The sequence below is a fragment of the Musca vetustissima genome, unplaced genomic scaffold (genome assembly GCF_032173495.1).
Source record: "Musca vetustissima isolate MV318-11 ecotype Yass unplaced genomic scaffold, APGP_CSIRO_Mvet_v1 utg23446, whole genome shotgun sequence".
Lineage (NCBI taxonomy): Eukaryota > Metazoa > Arthropoda > Insecta > Diptera > Muscidae > Musca > Musca vetustissima.
Window position 1 is genome coordinate 116,036 of NW_026872546.1, and position 19,420 is coordinate 135,455.

Below are 19,420 nucleotides of genomic sequence, written 5' to 3' on the forward strand. Positions count from 1 at the left end.
AATTTCTTTGTTTGTCGGTAAATCGATTTTGTAGATTTCGCCAAAAAAAAGGCTGAATGTAATTCACACCGGTCCGATGAAAATCAAATCACAACTGACACCGTTTTTCAATAGTGACTGAACGCATTAATGCGTTATGACACCCAAGCGATTGATTCGTTATAAGTGACGCGACACTTATCTTCATATCTTATCGGGCGCCCTGGTAAAATAAAACCAAAGCCTTTTCATAAAATAAACTATAAAAAACAACCAAAAACAAAATATCTCAATATCAAAAATAAGTGGGTGCTCTTGAAATGTCGAAAAGCCAGAAAACAACAACAACAATAACAAAAGATAATTAATAACTAATAGAAGAATTTTTGTAAACAAAAAAACTATGTGCTGTAATGTTGTGATATTATATAATTTTGAAAAAATAGTTTATAAGGGAGATATGATCCCTATGAGGGAGGATATAATATGGGGTTTATATCGTCATTAGCAGAGCACTAGAATATTAATCTATATATATGTATATATATAAGAGTTGCGTTATAAGTGACTGACTGATCATCAACGCCCAGACGAAACGGCTAAAGCTAGAAACTTGAAATTTGGCATGTAGGTTGAGTTTGGGGCGTAGGCGTTTGATAAGGCCGGGTTTTTGGAAATTCGTACTAAAAGGTACTAAAAAGTACTAAAATATTTTTTCTAAGGCGTGGATTTTAATAAAAATATTTTTTCTAAGGCGTGGATTTAAAAAAAATATTTTTTCAAAGGTGTGGATTTATTAAAGAATATTTTTTCAAATGTCCATAACAGGCGTGGATTTATTAAAGAATATTTTTTCAAAGGTGTGGATTTATTAAAGGCGCGAACTTATTAAAATATATTTTTTTAAAGGTGTGGATTTTTTAAAGGCGTGAACTTATTAAAACATATTTTTTCAAAGGTGTGGATTTTTTAAAGGCGTGAATTTATTAAAATATATTTTTCCTAAGGCGTGGATTTTTTAAAAAAATATTTCTTCAAAGGTGTGGATTTTTTTAAAGGCGCGAACTTATTAAAATATATTTTTTCAAAGGTGTGGATTTTTTAAAGGCGTGAATTTATTAAAATATATTTTTCTTAAGGCGTGGATTTAAAAAAATTCAAAGGCGTGCATTTTTTAAACAAATATTTTTTTCAAAGGTGTGGATTTTTTAAAGGCGTGAATTTAATAATAAAGCGTGGATTTTAAATTTTTTTCAAAGGCGTGAATTTATTAAAAGAGGCGTGGATTTTCAATTTTTTTTCAAAGGCGTGAATTTATTAAAAGAGGCGTGGATTTTATTTTTTTTCAAAGGCGTGAATTTATTAAAAGAGGCGTGGACTTTAAATTTTTTTTTTCAAAGGCGTGGATTTTAAAATTTCTTTTTCAAATGCGTGGATTTAGTACTAAAATGATACTAAAACTGTATTACGTCGGAACGGTTGGAAGTAGAACTCTGAAATTTGGTATATAGCTTTGTTAATAATAATTCAAAGGGAATGTGTAAAAAAATGGAATTTAGTACTAAGAGGTACTAAAAAGTACAAAATATTTTATTTGAATAGAAGCAGTAGAGATACTTATCTGAAAATTGGTATGTAGCTTAAGCTATTACAAATAGAATGTTGTGCAAAAAATCTTTTGGAAATTGGTACTAAAATGGTAATAAAAATATACTAAAAAGTACTAAAACTATATTACACCGGAACGTTTGGATTCAGAACTCTTAAATTTGGTATGCAGCTTTGTCAATTATAGGCAAAGGGGAATGTGTGAACAAATTTTGGAAATTAGTACTTAAGGTACTAAAAAGTACTAAATATTATATTACAATGGAACAGGTACGGGTTTATATCTGAAACATGGTATTTAAGCTTTTACAAATAGCTTTTACTATCACAAATTTGTACTAAAGTGGTGATAAAAAGTACTAAATGAAAATTACAATGGAATCGTTCGAAATAGTAAGCTGAAACGTGGTACATTGATTTAACTATTACAAATACTTCGCTATGCACATTTTTTTTTGAAATTAGTACTAAACTGGCCCTAAATATTAAATGACAACTGCAACTGCAATAGACTAAAATCTGAAACATAGTATGTTGCTTAATTTTTGAATAAGTGCTAAATTCTGTAAATATATATATATATATATATATATATATATGGGAGCTATATCTAAATCTGAACCGATTTTCACGAAACTTTGCACACATCATTCTAGACTTAATTTAGTACGCTATACCAATATTCGTGCACATCGAAATATATATAGGGACTTTGTTACACAATTTACCTTAAATCGGACAAAGATATATATGGGAGCTATATCTAAATCTGAACCGATTTTCACGAAACTTGGCAGACATCATTCTACACCTTATTCATTACGATGTGTCAAATTTCGTGCACGTCGAAAGATTTCCAGGGACATTAGTGGAATATTTACCTAAAATCGGGCGAAGATATATATGGGAGCTATATCTAAATCTGAACCGATTTTCTCAAAACTTTCACACACCATTCTAGACCTAATTCAGTACGCTATGCCAAAATTCGTACAAATCAAAAGATTTCCAGGGACTTTATTGGACTATTTACCTAAAATCGGGCGAAGCTATATATGGGAGCTTTATCTAAATCTGAACCGATTTTCACGAAACTTTGCACACATTATTCTAGACTTAATTTAGTACACTGTGCCAAATTTCGTGCAAATCGAAATATATATAGGGACTTTGGTACACAATTTGCCTTAAATCGGACGAAGATATATATGGGAGCTATATCTAAATCTGAACCGATTTTTCCCAATTTCAATAGGGTTCGTCCTTGGGCCAAACAAATGAACTGTGCCAAATTTCATCCAATTCGGATCATAAATGCGACCTGTACTTTGTTTACAATTTAACATCAATAGACGGACGGACAGACATGCATAAATCGACTCAGAATGTGATTCTATGCATATTCTCAAAAGGAGCCATGGGTCTACCTCGATTATTTTTGCCTATTACAAACATATGCACAAAGACATAATACCCTGTACCACAGTGTGGTGAAGGGTATAAAAATCGCCTTCAGAGTGTAAATCAGATCCTTATAACCACCGCCATCTATCCCTGGGATAATTTGATTTTAAATGATCTGAAAGTTCCTTTATTTCCACTGGACTGTCGAATGAGGCTAAGTCGCCACCCATAGACCGACATCTGTTGCCATATTGTATTGTCAATGATCACCACACAACTGAGTCGATCTTAATGAGCAAAGCTTTTGCAATGAAAAGTAAAACCAGAACATACGCTTTAGAAGCTATCAAGAATAAAGTTACAACTAGGAAATACTTTGAATAGTGGAAGGACATTTTTATTTCAACAAAAGTATTTCGAATTTGATTTTAGAATACGCTGACCACAACTGTCGTTGGCTTCTTGGTTTGGCAAATATAAAATGCGTTCATTCTGCACTTCCAGTCATTCATTTGGTATTTAGGTTCCTTGTACCACAAATGGACACAATTCTCATTGCCACCGGCATTATCAGGTTCACCATGCGACCAATCAGCATATGAAATCCGTTCGCCAGTTCCGTACCAATAAAAATCGCCTTCAGAGTGTAAATCAGATCCTGATAACCACCACCATCTATCCTTGGGATAATTTGATTTTAAATGTTCTGAAAGTTCCTCGATTTCCTCTGGACTGTCGAATGAGGCTAAGACGCCACCCATTGACCGGCAGATCAAATTAGCTTTGAACCATGATACCTGTAAAACGTATAAATTGATTACCCACTCTGGTCATGTTCAATTCGAATGTTTAATGTGTACCTGTGATTGGCCGAAATGATATAGTTTTTTACCAACGCGGATGAATGGATCTGTTTCGAAGTCATCAGGGTAACCTTAAGGAGGAGGACAAATCATTTGAACTTTCTACGATCAGGACGAAAATGTTGCTTAATCTTACCGTCTAAAAGGGTTGCTGATAATTTTCGTTCCCGTAATCCCATTACAACCGGGCAGGCCAAACACAAAAGGAGGAACGTTAGTAAGGCGACGTTCTTAGTATGAGCTACAGTTACCATGTTATCTTGTCAATGATCGAAACACAACTGACCCTTTACCGAACTCTTGCTATTTAATTAAGAACGACGAGAAATGTCGAGTCTGACTGATTTTATCATCAACGATTTGGAAGACAGTTTATTTGAAATCGTTGGCTTTTGTCTATTAACATAAACTCGGAATTATTTTTTTTTTTTTATCCAAATTTCTTTCTTGCCTTTCTTTTGTAGTCGTGTGTCGTTCTCGATCTTCCCAGTATAGCATCAAATTAAACAGCACCACCTTTTCTAACAGATGATGGTAAGCCAATAAAACTGGTTCATAGTTTAAATGTGTTGCAACAACAACAACATAAACTCTGAATTATTTTTTTATTCTAAATTTTTTTTGTTATCTTCTTTAATAATGTAATGTTCCCGATCTTCCCAGTATAGCATCAAATTAAACTGCATCACTTTTTCCAACAACAGATGATGGTAAATCAATAAAACTGGTTGATAGTTTATATGTGTTGCAACAACAAAGAAAACATTAATAACAACAATAATTTCTGACCTACTGCTGCTATTTACTGTATACTGAAAATAAATTTACATACCAATTTTATATACGTAGTTGTTGTTGTAGGGCGGCTACTATTGTTTTTTTCCAAAATGGGCGGAGGTGGCAGACTCTGCCGAGAAAGACTAGGGTCGTAGAAGCGTTTTATATACGTAAGTTTTGTTGTTTTTCTTTGTATCATAAATGCCCATCAGTTCTAAAACTTTAGAAAATATGAATTACTAATAATTTACCATACGAATTGGCCTTAATAATGTGGAAAGTATAAGTATAACAACGCTAAATGTTATTATTCATGAAAGATATTATAAACATAGAAAGTTAGGACTTTGAAAATTTAATTTCATACATTGTTTCATACATCAAACAAGTTGAAGATCGATATCTTCCCGAGTTTGTATCAATTTTTTCCGTATTTTCGCCTAAAATATAAGAAATGTGATGTAGAATAATACTGATTAGTCTGATTTAGGAGTTTTGGACATTCGAACATTTTTCGTAGAATATTCCGACCTGCTATAAACCCGTTAAAAGAAAAACAAGTGAAAAAGCGTTAAGTTCGACTGGGCCGAACTTTGGATACCCTCCACCATAGATATACTGACAGGTACTAGAATTGAAAATATAGGGAACATACCAAAAAGTGGACCTATACCGACATGTCTAAGAACGGATTATGTAAACAATAATACAAATTTCAGAAATTTTTAATTGATAATTCAAATTCGAAGATGGGGAATATCGGTCCACTCCTTCTGAATCCTCCACACAGGGACCAGGTCTAAATGCTGCTATAGTTCATTATCGAACCTTAAATTCTAATTTTTTATCTCGCTATCCTCCGTAGGTGAAAAGATTACAACATAGTCTTAGAACCAAACTCAAAATGCGGAACAAATCAGATAACTATTTTAATATAAAAAAGGGGGTTATATGGGAACCAGCAACGTACACAGGATTTCATTTCGGTGGGGGCCCGGTAGTACAAAATGAAAAAATTCGCTGTTGCAAACAAAAAATTCATTTCATTTAATTTTTTTCAATAGGCAAAAATACACCAGTTGCCCATTAAGAAAAAAAATTCTACATCTACAGAGGTTTACTTTTTTCCAATTAGAAAGAAAATCCTCCGATACTGAGGATGAATTTTTGCTGAAACAAAATCTGGTAGAAAGAAATTCAAAGTTATTGAAGATCCTTGTTTCTTATAGGAAACAAGCTGAGTGGTGGCAAGCTGTCTCCTCCTCCTCCTCCTCCGTCACCATCGATACGAACATCGTCAAATGAATGGTTTTATAAAATTACATCCTAAAGACGTTGGTTTATTAAGAACTTATTTCCATAAGTGGATCTGCCAAGAAAGCGATAGAGGAAGTAGACGAAATAATGAACTGGATGACGACAATGTGTTGCATACGGTTAGGCTAAATGCCACGCGAACAGTCCACATGGTTCGTGAAGAAGGAGGACATTAGCAGCATCAAATGTGTGCAGACAAGTAGATTCGAATCGAGTATAACAGCGAGAAAATAAGCCAGGGACAATGGCACTCTAATAGAGGAGGCGTGGCTTTTAGTAACATCGTTATTCGATTATCAAAAAAAAAAAATAAAATAAAATAAGAACTTTAAATAGATATCATCGCGCATTGGTAATCGGAAAATTATAATTGGAGACAATATTATTCACAAATATTGAAAATGTATTGTAGGTACATGGCGTCTTTGGCAATATTACTGAGGAATATTTTTGTCTAGTATTTAAGGTCTCTGTCGACTCGCTGAAGCTTGCTTTTTCGGTTCCTTTTTCCAGGAATGATTGAAACGTTTATTTTTTTCTTTTAACGGGGTTATAGCAGGTCGGAATATTCTACAAAAAATGTTCGAATGTCCAAAACTCCTAAATCAGTCTACATCACATTTCTTATATTTTAGGCGAAAATACGGGAAAATTGATACAAACTCGGGAAGAGATCGATCTTCAACTGGTTATACCCTCCACCATAGTATGGAGGGTATATTAATTTTGTCATTCCGTTTGTAACTCATCGAAATATTAATTTACGACCCTATAAAGTATATATATTCTAGCAATGTCCGTCCGTCCGTCTGTTGTAATCACGCTATCTTCTGAAGGAATTGAGATAGGGTGCTGAAATTTTGCATAGGGTTGTCTTTTGTCTGCAGGCAGGTCAAGTTCGAAGATGGGATATATCGGTCCACTTTTAGGCATAGTTCCCATATAAGGGTACCCGCCAAATTTCGGTATTTTGGGGTTCTTGAGCGCGTTTTTCAGCCGAATTCGCTGAAATTTGGTACATCGGGTTCTCATTCGATACTAAATGTCTCCACAAAAAATTATAAGAATAGGTCCATATTTTCTGGTACCCCCCATATAACGGTACCTCCCAATTTTTAGTATTCAGGGTTTTGATCGTATTTCAGGGTTTTGATCGTATTTCAGGGTTTTGATCGTATTTTTTTACCGCCGAATTAGCTGTAATTTAGTATTTTGAGTTCTCAATAGGTACCAAACCTCTCCACAAAAAATTATGAATATAGGTCCATTTTTCGGTTAGCCCCCATATAAGGGTACCCCCAATTTTCGGTATTTTGGGGTTCTTGAGCGCGTTCTTCAACCGAATTTGCTGCAATTTGATATTTTGTAGTCGTATATGGTAAAAAATCTCTCTATCAAAAATTATTAATATTCGCCCCCTTTTTAGGGTAGTTCCCATATAACCCCCTTTTTTATATTAAAATAGTTATCTGAGTTGTTCCGCGTTTTGAGTTTGGTTCTAAGACTCTGTTGTAATAATTTCACCTGCGGAGGATAGCGAGATAAAAAATTAGAACTTAAGGTTCGATAATGAACTATAGCCGCATTTAGACCTAGTCCCTGTGTGGAGGTTTCAGAAGGAGTGGACCGATATTCCCCATCTTCGAATTTGAATTATCAATTAAAAATTTCTGAAATTTGTATTATTGTTTACATAATCCGTTCTTAGACATGTCGGTATAGGTCCACTTTTTGGTATGTTCCCTATATTTTCAATTCTAGTACCTGTCAGTATATCTATGGTGGAGGGTATCCAAAGTTCGGCCCGGCCGAACTTAACGCTTTTTCACTTGTTTGATATTTATTCTGACCAGATATTACCCTGTTTAAAATAAGTTTTCAATCATTCCTGGAAAAGTCTTAAAATGTTTGGATTGAGTGTTAAAATATTTGAAAAAATATACCTCCCGATTGTTGCACTATTAACAAATGGACGAACAAATGGGTGGATCTGTGTTTAAGGGAAAGGGTGTGGGAGTGCTTGCATGAAAATAATTGTATTGTTAAATAATCGTATTCAAAGTCCTAACTTTCTATGTTTATAATATCTTTCACGAATAATAACGATTAGCGTTGTTATACTTTCCACATTATTAAGGCCAATTCGTATGGTAAATTATTATTAATTCATATTTTCTAAAGTTCTCGTTTTAGGGAACTGATGGGCATTTATGATACAAAGAACAACAACAAAACCTACGTATATAAAATGCTTCTACGACCCGAGTCTTTCTCGGCAGACGTCTGCCACCTCCGCCCACTTTGGAAAAAAACAATAGGGCGACTACAACAACAACTACGTATATAAATAGCAGTAGGTCAGAAATTATTGTTGTTATTAATGTTTTCTTTGTTGTTGCAACACATTTAAACTATCAACCCGTTTTATTGATTTACCATCATCAGTTGTTGGAAAAAGTGGTGCAGTTTAATTTGATGCTATACTGGGAAGATCGAGAACGACGCACGATTACAAAAGAAAGCCAAGAAATAATTTGAATAAAAAAAATAGTTTCGAGTTTATGTTAATAGACAAAAGCCAACGATTTCAAATAAATTGTCTTCCAAATCGTTGATGACAAAATCAGTCAGACTCGACATTTCTCGTCGTTCTTAATTAAATAGCAAGAGTTCGGTAAAGGGTCAGTTGTGTTTCGATCATTGACAAGATAACATGGCAACTGTAGCTCATACTAAGAACGTCGCCTTACTGACGTTCCTTCTTTTGTGTTTGGCCTGCCCGGTTGTAATGGGATTACGGGAACGAAAATTATCAGCAACCCTTTTAGACGGTAAGATTAAGCAACATTTTCGTCCAGATCGTAGAAAGTTCAAATGATTTGTCCTCCTCCTTAAGGTTACCCTGATGACTTCGAAACAGATCCATTCATCCGCGTTGGTAAAAAACTATATCATTTCGGCCAATCAAAGGTACACATTAAACATTCGGATTGAACATGACCAGAGTGGGTAATCAATTTATACGTTTTACAGGTATCATGGTTCAAAGCTAATTTGATCTGTCAGTCAATGGGTGGCGTCTTAGCCTCATTCGACAGTCCAGAGGAAATCGAGGAACTTTCAGAACATTTAAAATCAAATTATCCCAAGGATAGATGGTGGTGGTTATCAGGATCTGATTTACACTCTGAAGGCGATTTTTATTGGTACGGAACTGGCGAACGTATGTTATATGCTGACTGGGCGGGTGTACAACCTGATAATGCCGGTGGCAATGAGCATTGTGCTCATTTGAAGTACAAGGAACCTAAATACCAAATGAATGACTGGAATTGCAGAATGAACGCATTTTATATTTGCCAAACCAAGAAGCCAACGACAGTTGTGGTCAGCGTATTCTAAAATCAAATTCGAAATACTTTTGTTGAAATAAAAATCTCCTTCCACTATTCAAAGTATTTCCAAGTTGTAACGTTATTCTTGATAGCATCTAATTTAACTTTTAGCTTCTAATTTAACTTTTTTCCTATTGGAAAAATTAACTTTTTTTCCTATTGGAAAATGAATTTTTTTTCTTATTGCAAAAATTAAACTTTTTTCTTTTTGGAAAAAACATCCTCAGTGACTGAAAATGTTTTCCTACTGGAAAAAAAAAAACCATCATGCGTGACTGAGGAATTTTTACCAATAGGAAAAAGTCAGATTCAATGAGTGAGGATTTTTTCCTATTGGAGAAAATCACCCTCTTTGACTGAGGAATTCATTCTTATTGGAAAACGTCATAAACATTGGCTTAGGAATTTTTTCGTATAGAAAAAAGTCATCTTCCGTGACTGTGGATTTTATCCTATTGGAAACCTTCAGAAGGATTTTTTCCTATAGGGCACAGTGACTGAGAATTTTTTTCCTCTTGGAAAAAGTTATCCTCAGTGACTGAACAATTTTTTCCTATTGGAAAACGTTATTCTAAGTAACTTAAGGATTTTTCGCTATAAGAAAAAGTCATTATCATTAACTGTGGATTTATTTCATATATGAAAACGTCATTATCACTGGAATTGTTTTCCCTATAGGAAAAATTCATCTTCGTAGCTATGGAATGTTTTCTTGTTGGAAATAATCATCCACTCAGGAATTTTTCTTGTAGAAAAAAGTTACCTTCTCCGATTAAGGTAGTTTGTCCTATTGGAAAACATCATCCTCAGTAACTTAACACTAGAAAGACGGAAATTTTGTATATACCTATATTGCCTAAAATCGGTAAAAATGACCTCATTCTGAAAGAATTTTTGTTGTGTGAATAAATTTTTTTAAACTAATTTTTTAATATTTTATACATTATTTACCTCAGTGTTATTACTGAGGCATTTTTCGAAAAAGAGGAAGTCTTTACTCTATTGGAGTAAATTATTTTTTCCTTGTGTGACTAGCAAAGTATTTTTCCATATAAGAAATAACGGAAAAAATCATCCACATTGCCTCGCAGATTTTTTTCCGTCACCAAATTTTTGGAAATAATGTTTTTGTCCAATCAGTGACTCAGGATTTTTTCTTATTGGGGTGAAGTATTTTATCCTCCACATTGCCTCGATAATTTTTCCTATTAGAAATAATCGTCCGCAGTGACTCAGGATGTTTTTCCTCTTGGATAAAGTCATCCTCAGCAACTGAGCATAATTTTTTCTTATTGGATGAAGTCATCCTCTGTAACTGAGTATATTTTTCTTATTGGATTAAGTCATCCCCAGTAATTGAGGATTTTTTTCCTATTGGAAATAATCATCTTTAGTGACTCAGGAGTTTTTTCCTATAGGAAAAAATCATCTTCCGTGATCGAGGTATTTTTTCCTATTGGAAACAGTCAATTTCATTGCCTCAAAAATGTTTCCTATTGGAAATAGTCGTCCTCAGTGAACTAGAAATTGTTTCCTCATTCTCAGCAACTGAGTATATTTTTCATATTGGATAAAGTCATCCACGACTAAGTACATTTTCCTTATTGGATTAAGTCATCCTACTGGAAAAGTCATCACTGCCTCATTGAGGAATATTTTTCTTTAGTAAAAAAATCAGTTATCCTCAGTGTCTGAGGAACTTTTTCCTATTGGAAAAAGTCTTCTGCAACCGAGAATTTATTTTCCAGTTGACAAAATTTATCATCATCTTAAATGTGAATTTGTTCTTATTGGAAAAAGTGATGCTCAGTGGCGATAATTTTTTCCTATTGGAAAAAGATCAGTAACTGAGGATTTTTTTCGATCGGGAAAATTCATAGTCGGTAATTCAACTTGAATTACTTAGTTATACTTATGGGCGATAAAATAAACGTATATTTTTTAATTATTTCTTAAATTAATTTAATTTTAATATTTATTTTTTTATTATTATTTTCATAATTATTACATCATTTCAAAAATTTCGCAAACAATATTAACAAACAAATATTTAAAATTAACATTAAACCGTTCGAATTAATATTCATGGCACTATTATAATAATAATTATAATTAAACGATGAATTATTTGTAACAATCCAATTGTAATAATATGAAACATTTGTATAGACACCCGGATAACCGGGTTGGGCACAACCATAACCCCACGAGACAACACCGGCCAAATAACCATTACACACCAAAGGACCACCAGAATCACCCTGACATGCATCGACACCACCATTTACCATATATCCAGCACATAGCATACCCATTGATATGTTGCCATAATTTGTATCACATGTGGCATAGCCGACAATGGGAACCGATGCTTCCATAAGGATACCCGATACAGCGTCCTGGGTAGAAAAGCAAATTTTGAAATTAATCTTTTTTTTATAATTTCTCATAAAGGAATACTTACCGTATATGTACTCGTCTTACCCCATCCTGAAATGGTACACATAGTCCCACTTGGCTCGGGCCATGTATTCAGCGGTATAGCCTGCACTGTCGGCCATGACCATGGTATATAACCGTTTATCATAAACAGGGCAATGTCATTGACCATCGTCGTCAAATTGAAATACTGATGAACGGCAATTTGCAGAACATCATATTGTAGGGTATACGCTGGTGCTTGATATAAATATGCCGAGCCCATGACCAGAGTGAATTCATCGGGATTACGAAATGCCATGGGTTGAACATTTTGACTGGAAAAAATAGCGAAGAAAAATAATTTGTTAAATAAAGTCATCCTCCGTAATTGAAAACATTTTTCCTATAAGAAGATGTATTTTCAATAACTGAGGTTTTTTCTTAATAGAAAAATACATCATCAGTTATTGAGGATTAGTTTTCCTATAAGAAAAAGTCATCCTCAGTAATTGAGAAATTTTTTCCGATGGGAAAAAGTCATCTTCATCTGTAACTAAAATATTTTTCCAATTGGAAAAAGTCAACCTCAGTATTGACATTTTTTTTCCTATTGGAAGAAGTCCTCCTCAGTAACATTTTTCTGTCGAAAAAGGTCAGCCTGAGATGACTGAATATGTTTTCCAAAAAAACTAAAATATCTTTTTCCTTATAGAAAAAAGTCATCCTCAGCGACTGAGATTTCTTTCCTTATAGGAAAAAGTCATCCTCAGCAAATGAGGATTTTTTTCCTTTTAGGAAAAAGTCATCGTCCTATAGGAAAAAATCGTCCCTAGCAATTGAGGTTTTTTTTCCCCATAGGAAAAAGACATCCTCAGCAATTGAAGATTTTTTTCCTATGGGAAAAAGTCATCTTTAGTAATTGAGGATTTTTTCTATAAGAACAAGTTATCCCGAATAACTGAGAATTTTTTTCATATAGGAGAAAGTCATCCTCAGTAACTGAGGATTTTTTCCTATAGGAAAAAGTCGTCCTTAGTAATTGAGGATTATTTTCCCATAGGAAAAAGTCATCCTTAGCAATTGAGGATTTTTTTCCAATTTTCATCCTCAGAAACTTAGGATTTTTTTCTTATAAGAAAAATTCATCCTGAGTAACAAAATATGTTTTCCTATAGGAAAAAGTTATCCTCAATAACAGAAGTAATTTTCTCTATAAAAAAAATCATTCTCAGTAACTGAGGATTTTTTTCTAATAAGAATTTTTATTCAACTCAGTCTTTTTTTTTAATTTTCATTCATTAATTTTTGTTTGTTGTTGTTATCTACTTACTTAAGAACACAATGTGCCGCTGATACAATCACACGTTGAGATATTACCGAACCACCACATATATGACCATAACCATACATTTGGGCATCGTATATCTTCAAACGAACGGACACTTGCCATGGTGCATCTTGTATTGAAATAGCCTGCCCGCCAATAATTTTAGGATCTTTTTCAAAAGGTTTTACATGCCCGGATGCTAGAAAAGAAACACACACAAAATTAAAACTCTTTATTAAATCTCTTTCTATGCATATACACTTGTTGGCGGAAGGAAGTTCCGCTATGACTAATTTCGAGTGTCGAGTTACTCAGCTTATTGGCATTTCTTATCAAATTTGAAAATGATGAATGTGTTAACAAATAGCTCGAAACATACCACTATTAAATATATACATATATAGGCTGAGATTGTTAGTCTGGTTTGCCGCTATGGCCTTAAACATACCGAAAATGGATTGTGACCTTTATATGAAGGCTATGTCAACAAATGCACGAATCCAGCAAGAATTAGACCTCTTTGTGGTTTTCTTTGAAGATATTATTCACTCCGAATGTCAAATTATTGACCTTTCGGTTGATCTGTCACGCCCCGTCGACATCCAGCGATCGTGAGCAAACATCTCCTACAGATGTTGATGTATTGGCATCTATAGTCGAGGGTATCGCTACATGCACGCAGCTAACAAGCGTAAAAATTGATCTGAGTTTAAGGGCCCCTGTGGTCCTTAGAGGAACCTCGACTCAACCTTCTGAAACTAGATAACACTCAAATTCGAAGTCTGAACATGAAGATAAGACAAATACAGCCCCGCTCTAGAATGCCGAAGAAGCGTAAAGGCTGATAAGATGGTTGAGGACGTCAGGAAGGACATCGCCAAGATCACTACACGAAATAGGCAGTAATCTGGGGCACAAAAACCACAATGAACCGAATGAACAAAATTTAACAGCAATTCAATGCTTAAAATGATAAAACTGACAGTGCATCCACTTCCTCGGAAGTGATGAAGAGAATTTGATCTCCAGAGGAGAAGACGAACGCAAAACCCGTAAAAAAGAAAAAGGCTGATAGTCAAAGGAGACTGTCAACGGAAATCTATCGACTGAAGTTGACAATGACGGCTCCAACATCAAGAAGACGAGCGCTGCATTTGAATCTTCCGTGAAGACCGATAACTCTAACCAACCACGACACGTCGCTGTTCCTACTCCTGATAGTGGATAGTTTCGGCAATTTGATTGCCATGGTCTTCGATGTAAAAAGGACGGTATAGTGGACTTCATGGATCGGAATAATATCTTGGTTCCAGCGGTAGAGAAAACTAGGATTTAAATGCTCACCATGTGTTGTGGCTTTGCGTCCTATGTAATGACCACACAGTAAATGAGAATGCCCCCACCAGAATAAGGGGAGAGTGCCACAGACATAACTATTGTGCCACCAGGTCTGATAAATTACGTCAACTCGTAGCCCGTCATTTGGCTTGGCTCAGACCACCTCCCCATAATAGTCTCTATAAGCGGACTGCCCAATTTCATCATCTCTGAACGCCGCACTTTCCTTTCAAACTGGCATGGATTCTGCGAGTTCGCCAAACAGCACTTCCGGGAACTTTCCAGTCCTTCTCATGTACGGGTAGCAAAAAGGAAATTCCGGGACATCATTACAGCTGCAGCCACTAGATTTATTCATACTGGTCGAATATCCGAGATGAGACGTCATTTCCCAGAAGAAGCAATTGGTTTAGCAAATGTGCGGGATGAGCTTAGTCTAACCCAGCAGATCCTAGGGTGAGGGAACTTACGTTGGAGGAGATTAGTCGCGGAGCATAAACGGAATAAATGATTGGAGCACCTAGAGAGTTGCAAGATCGGTACCTGTGTAAGTAAACTGTGAACAACGGTAATGACGCTCTCGGATGATTCGAAGAGATGCGCCAGTTATTTTAACCGAAAGTTTGTCGAGCCTCCCGAGAACGACAGGGCAAAGCGAAGTTGCATAAAATCTCTTCGAAGAGTCGTATAAGATCTATTCCCTCCGAGGAAGTAACACCACAGTTTATAATGGGCGATGTTGCATGTGTCATCCGTAACGCTAAGTAGTCTAGGGTGGTCCCGCTACTGAAAACAGGCAAGGATGCAGCAAAGGTGACCGGTCGTGCGAAAGAACATTGTCAATCATGCCACACTGTGTGAGGATATCGTGAGCACCTCCCACTGGAGTGCAGATAAGGAAACTATGTTTACCGGCCTATCGCTAGGACATAGCGATATGTCTGGAGCTAGGTATGCGGTACCAATGTGGTCTGCAAATACTAATGTTATGCAATGGAGAAGTATACAGACTTGTAAGAATGTCTCCCTGAGAACAAGATTTAATATGGTTTCGTTGCAGTACCTACTAGGGTGCTCCAGGGACAATCATCCATATGGTAGATAAGAATCCCCCAAAAACTTATTTTGACATTCTCTTTCGCTTCCAATTTCTTATTACCATATGTTTACAGCAATGTAAAAAAGTTGTAGACGAATTCGCTGATTTGGCCCCTGATTTGGCAGTTGCCGCAGCGTTGAACGAATACAGAATAAATGCCGTCCTCGGAGCTCAATGAGGAGCTATATCAAAACGTGGACCAATATATACCATTTTCAATGCCATACATCGTAGGACTAGTAAAAATGTAGCAGCAAAATTTCAAAGCTCTATCTTTAATATTGCGATCTCCATTGTAATTTCAACCGACGGATACATCGATACATTTTATGGATTCTTCGACGAAAATTTCGATGGATGGCTAAGACCGTCACGGGTCTCAATCGGAATCGAAGAATTTGGTACGCCTATCAAAGTTATTCGTAGAAGAATCACTTCGCAGCATATGATCAGCCGTTTCTTCGGCAAATCTGGTCATGTTGCGACTCTTTTGCTTGAGCAACATAAGACGGTCTGAGTTTTGAGTGTTACAAAATTTGCCAAAACACCATCGGAAAGTTCCCAAAAACCTGCGCATTTTGACCGGCCAAAAACGTGGAATTTAAGGTAATGAGATCCCAGGGTGAGGGAACATACTTTGTTGTTTGTCGAGCATCCCAAGACCGACAGGACGAAGTAAAGAGTACGACGTCGTGTAAGATATCTTCCCGCCGTTGAGGTACCACCACAGTTTACAATGGGTGATGTTGCATGTGTCATCAGTAACGCTTCGTTACAGTACCTGCTCGGGTGCTTCAGGGACAATCATCCTAATCATATGGTGGATAAGACTCCCTCACACAGGCGTGACAGGAAGGATCTGCCCTTAGATCAAGTGCCTATCGAGCAGGTCTGAATAGCATTCATACTGATGTAGTTGCCGCAGCGTTGAACGAATGCCGTCCTCGGAGCCGTTTCATCGGCAAAACTAGTCATGTGGCGGCTCTTTCGTCTGAATTTTGAGTGGTACAAAATTGGCCTAAGTTTCCAAAAACGTGGAATTTAAGATGATAATTTGCCGTGCTGGCCTTGCTTGACATCTGATGACTTATTTTCGCACTTCGAGAAATTATTAACGATTTTAACGCTTTCAAACACAATTTTTTTAGTTGTCTTAGTCGGTATGGGAAAAGTGCTATCCATTTTTATTTTATTTGGTGCAATTAACATCCCTTGGAGTGCATATAAAAATATTTAATCCGCAAAGTTTTAATAGTTTTCATTATTCCAAAATCAATATTTTTGTTTTTTTTTTTTAAGAAATATTTGAAATATTTCACTGCTTGTAGTGGACTCTAGATATCAATACGACTGGGTATTACATTGTCACATGAGTATACCGAATAGTACAATATCTAATCCACAAAATATGACTCAATTTAGGTCGATTTCACCAGACCGATAAAAATAAATTGAACACGAAATTCTAATCATATTATGAATGGTGTAATGAAATAATTGTATTATAAACTTATTGATTTGAGTAGGGATTCCCCTACACTCAAGTTTTATTACAAACAATTTTTTTCCGATTTTTACACCGAAATGTACAAAATTTTACAGTAATCACTTAATCTTTTTATATATTGCATTTCAAAACATATATATTTTTTTTTTTAATTTGAAAATCACTTACAATTTCCCAAAACAATGGAAAATACACCACAGGAAATTATTAAACAAATAATAGTTTTTGAAAACATTTTTATTTTTATATTTCAATTTCGAAATATACACTTTCGTTACAAATATTTCGTTCGTTCGATCGATTGATCGATCACCCACACACCCGGCCGGTCCGAAGTAACTATAATAACTACCGTTCTGTTGAATATTTAAATTGGGCCCATAAAAATTTGGTTTACTATTACTTGAATTATCGTTCAATATTTCTAATTGATACGCAACAGTAATACCCATGTCGAAGAACACAAACATAGACAATTTACTGGTTATAAGTTTATCATCATATGATATATGAGGGCATTAATGAATTTGATATCTTATCTATTTTCCGATATATACACTATTGCATGTATATTTGTTGTATCGACCAGTCATCGGGATTATGATAAAAAAATAAAAACAAAAACAAAAAAAATCGTCCACCTGCAGACAACCAGTGTAATTGCCGGTTATTTATTTTGGGGATTTTTTTCTTTTTCAAATTTTCAAAAAAATTTTTCTACAATTTTTGGAGATGGTATAATTTAAGGTTCCTTAGTTATTTTGAATTATAACCACTTACTTAGCTAACTTGTGTCAGAACATTTGCTCCATATGCCTAGCTTAAGGGGACCCCCCCCCCCATTCTCAGGGTCAAAATTTTTTTGATTTAATTCGAATATGCACTAATTCAAGAATGTCCCTACAAAATTTCAAGTAAAAATCTCAAGAACTCTTGAAGATATAGCCGATCATCCGGATTTTCCAGCTGGCATTGGAATTATATACAGTCCACCTAAAATTAATAATTATTGGTACGTATAGTGCAAGTGAGCAATAACAATACCAACAGTGTTTTGTTTGTTTGTGTGGCCGTCATTACAACGCGTCGCGTATTCCCTCCTTTTGTTGACGATCGGTCAAAGTCCATTTGAGGACAGTCATAAGGGAACATTGTAAACAAAACAAAATAAGAAATTTCTATTATATTTTTTTCTCTAAATTCGTAGAGTAATTTGTTCTTGTAAACTTCGTTGAAGAACATCGCTTTTATTCTATCTCCTTTCGTATCGATCATATTGTTTTGCATATTTTCGGTTACAAAACTATACAATAATATATTCATATATACGCGTGTGACATACGTACGTTTACAGCCTATTCGTGGCTGCCTAATTGTTGATTTACACACGTACGTATTGTTACATATTCCAGCATCGTCGCTTTGTTGTTCTGGCTAGTTGGTCAGCCAGTCACTTGCATGCGAATAGATATACACACGCATGTAAGCTTACATATTTCATTTTCGCATATTCCCTTTTCTGTTGTGTCCGTTTTATTGCACGGTCTCCGGCCAGTGTATTATTACACAGTCCCCGGCTGGTATATTACGACAGTGACACATATTATTATATTTTATGGTAAATATAATATTTGTGTCAGGGAATATTATTTAAATAATTTTGGACATTTTCAAATCCAGTGCACCCTACAATCGGTCAATTGGGCTTTTGTATAGTATATGGTGCATATATAGCATATCGTTGCTTATTTTTAATATTTAAAATTTATTGGATTTAAATACATTTTATTGTGCATATAGTTGCATATTATTTATTTGTTTGATTTTTATTATTTCTTGTGATTTTTAAAAGTGCCCTACAATCGGTCGTTTGTACTTTTATATTGTGTAGGGTGTGCATTTGGCATATAGTTGCCTATTGATTTATTTTTTTTTAATTTTAATAATTTATTCGCATTTTATTGCCATTTTTATTGTAAAAACGCTACAATCGGTAGCTTTGTTTGTTTTATTGTCTGCTACAATTGGTAGTTTGTTTTCGTTTGCTGAATTTTATTGAAAGTAATATAAATATAATCTGATTCGCAGACTATTCTTAATATATTCAATTTTGTGACAATTTCGTTTCCTTTTGAATAATTTCTAAATTATTATTTGACTACTTCAAGTTTTTTTCTTTTTCGTGGAAAGTTAATTTTGATTTCAATTTTTTGTGTTCTACTCTTCACTGATTTGTCTTGAACTTATAATTGTTTCATATTTTTGGTTAAATTTATAAAATGGCTTTCACTTCCTTGAATTTATTCATTCGTGCTTCCAACTTTATGGTGAGATTCTCTGCACACTTCGGTGCATTGAAGGAAGACTCTCCCACATAGAAGATCC

General features: G+C 34.9%; 1 protein-coding gene across 1 annotated transcript; it reads right to left on the reverse strand.

Annotated features, from left to right (window-relative positions):
• Positions 1-3,419: 3,419 nt before the first annotated feature.
• LOC133328810 (trypsin-like) lies at positions 3,420-16,503 on the reverse strand. The gene is made up of 5 exons (XM_061537360.1): positions 16,437-16,503; positions 13,095-13,290; positions 11,808-12,099; positions 11,479-11,742; positions 3,420-3,788 (listed from the first exon to the last, which is right to left on the reverse strand). The coding sequence occupies exons 1-5, from the start codon at positions 16,501-16,503 to the stop codon at positions 3,420-3,422; spliced, it is 1,188 nt and encodes a 395-aa protein (XP_061393344.1).
• Positions 16,504-19,420: the final 2,917 nt, after the last annotated feature.